At 51.9% G+C, this 8,563-nt stretch overlaps 2 protein-coding genes across 5 annotated transcripts; one reads left to right on the forward strand and one right to left on the reverse strand.

The window, feature by feature from the left end:
- Positions 1–1,165: 1,165 nt before the first annotated feature.
- steap2 (STEAP family member 2, metalloreductase) lies at positions 1,166–6,552 on the forward strand. Of its 4 annotated transcripts, none has more exons than XM_085417938.1 (7): positions 1,166–1,364; positions 1,760–2,163; positions 2,375–2,541; positions 3,235–3,762; positions 4,217–4,381; positions 4,757–5,071; positions 5,253–6,552. In XM_085417938.1, exons 2-6 carry the CDS (start codon positions 1,782–1,784, stop codon positions 5,048–5,050), a joined length of 1,536 nt encoding a protein of 511 aa, XP_085274064.1. In that variant the 5' UTR covers positions 1,166–1,364; positions 1,760–1,781; the 3' UTR covers positions 5,051–5,071; positions 5,253–6,552. The 4 variants fall into 4 exon arrangements, with proteins under 4 accessions (XP_085274064.1, XP_085274063.1, XP_085274065.1 ...); XM_085417939.1 differs by having other exon boundaries at positions 1,167–1,364; positions 5,262–6,552; XM_085417937.1 differs by having other exon boundaries at positions 1,166–1,406; positions 4,757–6,552.
- Positions 6,553–6,958: 406 nt separating this feature from the next.
- On the reverse strand, positions 6,959–8,430 carry mos (MOS proto-oncogene, serine/threonine kinase). Its single transcript, XM_085417941.1, has one exon. The coding sequence runs from the start codon at positions 8,361–8,363 to the stop codon at positions 7,356–7,358; it is 1,008 nt and encodes a 335-aa protein (XP_085274067.1). The 5' UTR covers positions 8,364–8,430; the 3' UTR covers positions 6,959–7,355.
- Between the last annotated feature and the right edge of the window lie 133 nt (positions 8,431–8,563).

Consider the following 8,563-nt stretch of genomic DNA (forward strand, 5'->3'; position numbering starts at 1 on the left):
TTTACTTGCAGAATACGTCGTCACAGTCAGCCTTCAGTCGTGAATCAGTGTTCTGACCATCGCCCACATCCTGTTCACATTTCATACTAAGTATATGTGAGCTGTACAGAGACGGCGGCTACACTGATGGTGTTCGTGGAGCTTTTATAGCTCAAAGTGTTTGCGGCCTGGTGTGGGACAGGAAGTGGCTAGAAGATGCAAACACTGATTTTCCTGGTTCTGATGTCTTTGTTCAGGTTGACATCACTGATAGCTGACGAGACCTGTGCTGTGCAGGTTTGGGCAGTAAGAGGATTGTAAACAAGGTTAAAGTGCTACGCAGTAACCACACTTACCTGTGCTTCTGTTCAAGACTGTTTCCTACATGATGTCAAAGGTGTCACCTGTGCACGTGATCACCGTGCTGATATATGCAAACCAATGACTTTAAAAATGTCCCAGATGAGAACGAGGCTTCTTTCACACTGGCCAAATGAAACAGGGTTGTGACATCACTGACCTGTGATGTCGTCACCCTTTAGTAAATGTTTGATTTCTAAGGTAATCAGGAATAAGTGTTGTTGACGTGACTGTCAGCTAAGAGTCAGTGCTGTAGTCCAGACATCAGCTCTGCTGCTCTGATCGTACTGGACTAATCATGGGCCCGGAGCAGCGCTGGGCTTCCTCTGGCAGCCATGACCACCTAGTTAGTGTTGTGCTTGACCAACGCCTGTGTCTGATGACCGTTTTCATCCGGTCACATCTGTCACAGCTGGGCTGGAGACACAGGTGCACGATCGTGCTGGTTTCAACACTTTGATCATAGAGTGATTAAAGTGCTCAGAGACAAAAGCCGAGATTAAAAACTGGAATCTTTGTCTTCCACTGTGGACGTCTCGCCCTGATGTGGAGCTACTGTGAATGGCAACACTGCACCACGTGGTTCATGTGCACTGCAGTTAGTCTGGCCCACTGCTCACTGATCTACAACAGTTGTAATACCATAGAGTGTATATGTGTGTAAATGCACAAACACGTGCAGGTGAACCCCGTCGGCCTCACCTGGATGGTTGAGCATCAGCACGTGCACACACTGAGCTGACGTCACCAGACAGAGGCGACACAAGCGCGAGCATGAAGCCCGAGTGTAAACAAAAGCTCTGCCCTCACGTACATGACGTCACATTGTGCTGAGCAGGCAACAGTGACGTGTTTCCTGTTTCACGGTGAAACAGGAGACGGAGCTGTGGGTGATGTACAGAGAGCTTCGCTTCAGTGTTGTCTGCAGATAATATCGCCTGAAAACAACTTCCGCTTGAGTGAACGATGGCGCGAGCGAGTGTGGTGACGTCACGCGGCAGAGGCTGAGCAGGAGGACCGGGAGGGTGAGCTAGCAGCTGCGACAGCATCCCCGCGTGACACACACGGTAACATGGCATCATACGTGTGCGCGTGAGTGGGGTAAACGGGCAGCTCGTCGTGTCTCGGTAGAGCATCTGGTGCAGGTGCACGAGCACACGCGCGACCGCGTCCTTCGCGAAACCACTGTCTGCAGTCACAAGGTCGCGAGGAGAGCCGATGTCGTGTGGGGGCTCCCCGCGCGGTCACTGGGGTAGCCAGTGGAGGCCTCCTGTCCCGGCGCGCGCTCACGCACGCACACACACAGCGTGGACGTGTTTGCTGTAGCTCTCAGAAATGTGGAACAAAGTGTGTTAAATGCGTGAAACCTGCGGATCCTCTGCTGTGTTCTTACAGACACCCGTGCTTCTGTCTCCTCCAGGCCCACTGAAGCAGCACGCAGGATGGACTCTATGTCTCTGATGAGTGGAAGCAGGAACCCCGTGTTCCTCACAGCCTCCTCCTCCCACCACGTCCAGGCCCCCCTGCTGTCCAAAGGCCTGAAGAATGGAGCTGCAGGTCCAGGAAGCTGGTGCGGGGATGCTCAGCCTACTGTGGCCATTCTGGGATCAGGTGACTTCTCCAAGTGCCTGACCATTCGCCTGCTGCGCTGTGGCTTCCATGTGGTGGTGGGTAGCCGCCATCCCAAATTGGCAGCCCACTCATTTCCACATGTGGTGGATGTAACGCACCATGAAGATGCCGTGGGGAAGGCTAACATCGTATTCCTGGCAATCCGCCGTGAGCACTATTCTGTTGTGTGGGACCTCAAACACCTACTGGAAGGTATGTCACACACCTCTAAGTGCTTTCACACCATCACACACATACTGGACACGGTGGTTGATTTTCTTATCCCAGCATGCAGATCAAGCTACTGACCTCCCAAAGGTTTTGGTTTGAGCCGCGTCTGTGAGACTGGAGGAAATGCAAGGGCAAAGACGTCTGGGTTATCAGTGTTGGTGACCTGACTGCTGTGCTTGTGTTTGTTCTGCAGGGAAGATCCTGGTGGATGTGAGTAACAATAAGCGAGCAAACCAGTATCCAGAGTCCAACGCCGAGTATCTGGCTTCACTGCTGCCAGACTCTATCGTGGTCAAAGGCTTCAACGTCATCTCAGCCTGGGCCATGCAGCAGAGCTACCCTAAGGATGCCAGCACACAGGTGCAGTAACCGGGCCACACGTGTCCACGTCTACAGCGTGTCTTTGTCCTGTCGTGTCCCTGAGCTCTGCTGGAGCTTTCCTCCTGTTTAAAAACCAAAGTTTTGACCTGTGACTGTTGCTAAAATGCTCGCCCACCAGGGGTTTGTCTGTAGTGTTTACCTTAAAATACCACAGCCTCAGCTGAGAGGTCAGCCACGTGCTCATGAATCTGACTTTGTGATACTTTGTATGTAAGGCAGAGAGTTTAAAGCTGTTGATGACACTGAGTCAGTGAAGAAATACCAGTAAGTGCTTCCTTTGGGTTAGTGGCAGCGTTCGAAATGACTTCAATTCAACTTTATTTATACAGCAGCAGACCACAACAACATAATGTAAGGCAGACCCTACAATAATACAACCCAACAATCATGTGACCCCCTGTGAGCAGCACTTTGGTGACAGTGGGAAGGAAAAACTCCCTTTAACAGGAAGAAACCTCCAGCAGAACCAGGCTCAGGGGGGACAAAGACATGCTGTGGGAGATATCCAGAGATTAATAAGAAGCATGGGTGCAGAGAGGTCTGTAGCAGGCTCTTCAGGCTTACTGATGCTGCTGAGATGGACTCTTTATGAGTCTCGCAGCACCGTCCAAACAGGAGGACGCCTCTGAACCGGCCCGTCGTCTCTAACCCGCCCTCATGTTTCTCCTGTAGGTGTTCATCTGCAGTGACTCGGTGGAGGCCAGGCAGCAGATCATGGAATTAGCCCGGCAGCTCAACTTCCAGCCGGTGGACATGGGCACCCTGTCTTCTTCCCGTGATATTGAGAACATGCCTATCCAGTTGTTCCCTGGCTGGAAGGGCCCTGTTCTTGCTGCCGTGGCCCTCTCCATCTTCTTTTTTTCTTACTCGTTTATTCGAGATATAATTCACCCATATATGAAATACAAGCAGAGTGACTTCTACAAGATCCCCATAGAGATAGTGAATCGGACACTGCCTGCCGTCGCCATCACTCTCTTGGCCCTGGTGTACCTTGCAGGACAGTTAGCAGCTGCCCACCAGCTCTACTATGGCACCAAGTACAAGCATTTCCCACACTGGCTGGAAAACTGGCTGCAGAGCCGCAAACAGCTGGGCCTCCTCGCTTTTTTCCTGGCTGCTGTTCATGTCCTCTACAGTGTGTGCCTGCCTCTGAGAAGGTCTGAGAGATACCTGCTGCTCAACACTGCTTATCAGCAGGTCAGTGAAACAGCTTTTTGCACATCTTTACAAACATCAGTGCTGTTTCTGAAGATCACTTTGATTTGAATCGTTACACATTAGCAAGAGAACTGGCAACATCACAGGTTTTCCCTTCAAATATCCAGAAACGTTACAGGTCAGCATAAGTGTCACCCTGAGGCAGCATCACACAAGCTTCCTGTCTAACACTCACACTCCCATGGATGCATCATAGGGGGTTAGCATCTTGAACCACATGATTGAACCACCAACCTTCCTGGTTTTAACTTTTCTGTTTGTGTCACAGTAGAGACGTGTTCACGTCAGCGTTGTCTAACATCTGTGTCAAACACATGAGGAGCGATGGGAGGCTCGTGGAGTAAACCAGAAACGCTGTAATCTGATTGGAAGCAGCGGTAGGGTTTCTCCTGATGAACTGTACTCTCTGTGACGTGTTCTCATGTGATGGCAGGTCCACTCGAACATGGAAAGCACGTGGAACGAGGAAGAGGTGTGGAGGGTGGAGATGTACGTTTCCTTTGGGATCATGAGTCTGGGGCTGCTGTCTCTGCTGGCTGTCACCTCCATCCCGTCTGTCCACAGCACGCTCAACTGGAGGGAGTTCGGCTTCATACAGGTACCCACAGAGTCCACCAGCCCGTCGTGTCACGTGCCTCAGAGAGTATTCGGAGTCCAGTCTAGTCTGTGTACGTGATCAGTAGTGCGTAATGGCGGCTTGTGACGAGTGTACCTGAAACCAGCTTAGCTGCTGTGAACTCAGGTCGTGTCTCTGAGGCGGCGTGCCGTCACTCCCAGCTCTCCTGCTGTGAACACTTGGGGAAACGTGCTGTGACCGAGATGCTCTCTTAGACAGTCACATGACAGACTACATGCGTGTAAACATGTTCTGCTGTAGTCTCGATGTTAGGGGCGTGTCTAATGTAAGTCACTGTCGTGCTGTTATGTGATCACAACAAAAGCCTGTGTCTGAGTGTTCCTGTCTTTGCTCCAGTCCACTCTGGGGTACATCGCCCTGCTCATTGCGACCTTCCACGGGCTGCTGTTTGGCTGGAAACGCGCCTTTGAGGAGGAGGCCTACCGCTTCTACCTGCCGCCCAGCTTCGTCGTGGCCCTGGCGCTCCCGGTGTGCGTCATCGTTGGGAAGCTGCTGATCCTGCTCCCCTGCGTTGCCCGCAAGCTCCACCAGATCCGCAGGGGTCAGGACAGCAGTGAGATGAGGGGCAAGCGCATGGAGCCGGTGGGCTCAGCTGCCCACGTTTCCCCTGAGAGGGTCACCGTTATGTGATCGGCCTGTTCGTAGCTCCAGGTGAGGAACCGCTGTAGTGACTCTCACTGCGGGACTGTGTCTGATGACAGCTTCGTGCTGTGGACCTGTTGCTGTATCCGCTTATTCATATTGTTCCAACGATGCTGCTTCGTATTATTGTGTAGTGTTTATCAGGACATCACGTCCCTGCTTTGAGTCGCTGCTGTAACTGAAACTGCAGTTTGTACAGGTCCTGCTCATCTGTGAGAACAGCTGTTTGCTCTTCTGTGACATCGCATCGCGACTGCAGTGTAGCAGAGGCGCTGTCGGTGGGCCCTGCAGCTTTGATGATGGAGGACAGCTGCAGCACATCTGCCTCTCCTCACTGTAACGCTGCACACCTGCGTTTACCTGTGTGTGTCTGCAGTGCGATCTGAGGCTGTCATTCACACATTGTTTTCCTTACAGACCGTGGTAGAAGTGTGTAACATTTGTGTGTCAGTCAGTGAGACGTGTTCCTGTGACGCTCATGTGACACACAGCTTCACACTGAGTGTTAGTTTATAGTATTTCGTTGTATTTTTACAGTGAATGAACAGCCGGTGTCTAATCTGCAGTTAACCCTTGTGTGGTGTTCATATTTTTCTTACTCAGCCAGTGTTCATGGGTCTGGTGGACCCGCCAGAGTTTAACACTATCAAACAATTTTATGTTAAATTACTCAACAGATGTTTACTTCATCCCAGTTACAAACCATATGAACAGCAAACATGGTTAATTTTTCCCTTTACCTTTGTTAGATCACATTTATGAATCAATGTGCTTCTCGTTTCTTTTTTGTTTTATAAAATGTTATAAAAATAAATCAGTTATAATCAAGTGGAGTGAGCGGAAAGACACAACACATTTACATGTGAAGCAATATGTTTCACAACTAAATGGCATCAGCTGCTCATCAATGGTGACATTAGGCCCAGGGTTGTAAAACAGGGGGAGGTGGTGCACACACTTATCCCACACTGTCCTGATGGCAGCTAGCTTGTCTCTCTGCAGTCGAGCTGGTCTGTCGTCTCGGTTATCAAAACGAATAATCCTGGAAATTTTGTGGAAGTTTTCCAGAGACATTGATGCACGGAAAGGTTCGTGCCGGTTTCTGCATCCCACAGGGATTCTGTGGATTCCCCTTTGGACCTGAAAACTCCTGCAAGGATAAAAACCCCAAAGTAGGCCTTTGGGGTTCTTAGATGAATTTGGTCCATCTCCTTCCACCTCTCTCCAAAAACACACCGTCCTTCTAGATTACTGAAAAACTGAAAAAACTGAAAACGGGTCTCACAGACTTGAACACCATACAAGGGTTAAATGAGCAGCAGCGCCCTCTGCTGTCCGGCTTCACAAATCGTACTTCTCTGTATATGCATTGAGTTTGTGAGCTTTAAGGATGAAGGAGATCTACAGCAGCTGGATCAGACGACGGGCCGGGCGGCAGACCCAAGCTCGACGTCAGAGTACAAATAAACTTTATCATGAACAAGTCTGAGTTTGGTCATTTCATTAGAATCTCGTTGTTTCTGCAAATCATTACGAGGCTCAACGACAACTCTGACAGTGGGTAACCTCCTCACGCGCTCAGGATGCACGTCTGTGTGTGCGGGGGTGGATTGGTAAATAAGGAGAAACCTGTGATTGGCTGAATGAGGCTGGTAGCCGGGCCCACCTCAGCCCCACCTGCAGCCGTACACTGACGTGAAGAATCTAATGCAGTTTGTGGTTAAATACGAACACAATGGCAGAGAGGACCCATGTGTTTAGTGCTGCTACACAATATTTGAAATGTAAACAAACAGTTGGTTTTGTACTACTTGAACACTAAGTGTCCTCCCATGACACGGCAGCAGTGGCCCACCGAGCCTCCGACCAGCTGCTGCCCTCTAATGATGTGAACTCCAGACAAACGTGGCATAAAAAAGAATTTTAATGAAACCCATCACACCCAAATATCACGTTTCACACACACTAGGATTCACAACACATTTAAGAAACATTTGGAAACTGTCACAGATGGATCAGGACGCCTGGGAGGAAACGGTGTCCTGGTCCCACAGGACCGACCTGACAGCAGCACGAACAGCTGAGAGGAGAATAAACCAGCTCATTTTAATGCTACAATCTGAGGACTATCACACTTATTATTTGCACAGTAGAAACATGTAGTCATAGACGCCCAGCGTTTCCATGGTTTCCTCAGCTTTGACCTGGCCAGCGCACAGTGCTCGTTTCCTGGAGCTGAACATATTCGAACCCACAGCTGTCCACACACCCGTGCGCAGCTTCGGAGATCAAATCAGGTCTGTGGCTGCAGCTGCTCCAGGGACGACAGCAGCTCCTGGGCGCTGGGTCTGCAGGGGGGCGTTCCGTTCCAGCAGCGGCTCAGCAGAGCCCGAAACAGCCGCCCCGGCTCCGACCGGAACACCTGGTGGTCCTGAACAGGAGGCCGCAGATTGTGAGCCACCACCGCGTAGATGACGTGCTCCCTGTCGCCGGTGTAGGGCGGCTCTCTGGTGAGAAGCTGCCACAGAGTGATGCCGAAAGAAAAGATGTCCGCTTTAGGAGTCACCCTCTCGCCTCTGAGCAGCTCTGGGGCTCTGTGCGTGTACGTGCCACCCACGAGAGGCTGGTGGCTCGCGGCGCTGACCTCACAGCCAGGGTCCAGTTTGAGAGAACAGCCGAAGTCTGCGATTTTGCACACGTCCTCGCTGGTCAGCAGCACGTTAGCTGGTTTAATGTCCAGATGCACGACGCCGTGGGAGTGGAGAAACCTCAGGCCGTGAACGATGTCCGACGAGTACCTGACGCACCTGTGCTGTCCCAGCGGCTCCGTGCCACCGTAAATGACCTGCTGGAGGTTCCTTCTGCCCACGAACTCCATCAGTATTACCCCGATGCTGCCTTCGTCTCCACACTGTGGCGGGACGCAGGTGGTGGCAGCTATTACGCGCACTATGTTGGCGTGGCGCAGGTGCGCCGCGTTCAGCTCGGCCCAGAAGCTCTGCTGGGACGCCAGCTTGTTCTTGGTGGACCTGTTGACCTTCTTCACCGCCACGGTCTCTCCGAAGTACTCCGCCTGGTCGACCGAGCCGAAGCCTCCCGAGCCCACGGGCTGCACGGAGCGCAGCTGCTTCCAGTGGATAACCGAGGACCAAAGCCGAGTGGCGATTCGGCCATGGAGCCGCTGAGCGGGCACTTGTAAGGTGGAGCCGTGCTTAGTCAGCGGGCTGCTGCAGGGCCCCGTGTCCAGAAAGGGGCAGAAGTCTTTGGGCAGCAGGCGGGTCAGCGGGATGGGAGACGGCATGGCACGCTGTGCACCATACTGCTCTGTAAGCCGAACAGCTACTCTGCGCTCAGCTCAGGCTTTTACGCGCTCCGCACTGCCGCCTGCTGTTCTGGAGGACGTAATGCTTCTGTTTGGGGTCACTGAGTTCATGCCGATGGTTCACCTCAGTTTACTCTATACAACAGAGCAGAGCCGGGTAAAAGGACGGCTTTGTGTGA

Source organism: Rhamphochromis longiceps, linkage group LG9, assembly GCF_057381845.1.
Source record: "Rhamphochromis longiceps isolate RC_006_pf linkage group LG9, R_longiceps_female_GT1.1, whole genome shotgun sequence".
In the NCBI taxonomy this organism is placed as follows: domain Eukaryota; kingdom Metazoa; phylum Chordata; class Actinopteri; order Cichliformes; family Cichlidae; genus Rhamphochromis; species Rhamphochromis longiceps.

Excerpts from the sequence above, each read along its gene's own strand:
- steap2 (XM_085417937.1), top strand. The coding sequence starts at position 1,782 with ATGGACTCTATGTCTCTGATGAGTGGAAGCAGGAACCCCGTGTTCCTC. Across the intron at positions 3,763-4,216 it reads TCAACACTGCTTATCAGCAG|GTCCACTCGAACATGGAAAG; the intron begins GTCAGTGAAACA and ends ATGTGATGGCAG. Across the intron at positions 4,382-4,756 it reads GGGAGTTCGGCTTCATACAG|TCCACTCTGGGGTACATCGC; the intron begins GTACCCACAGAG and ends TCTTTGCTCCAG.
- mos (XM_085417941.1), bottom strand. The coding sequence starts at position 8,363 with ATGCCGTCTCCCATCCCGCTGACCCGCCTGCTGCCCAAAGACTTCTGC.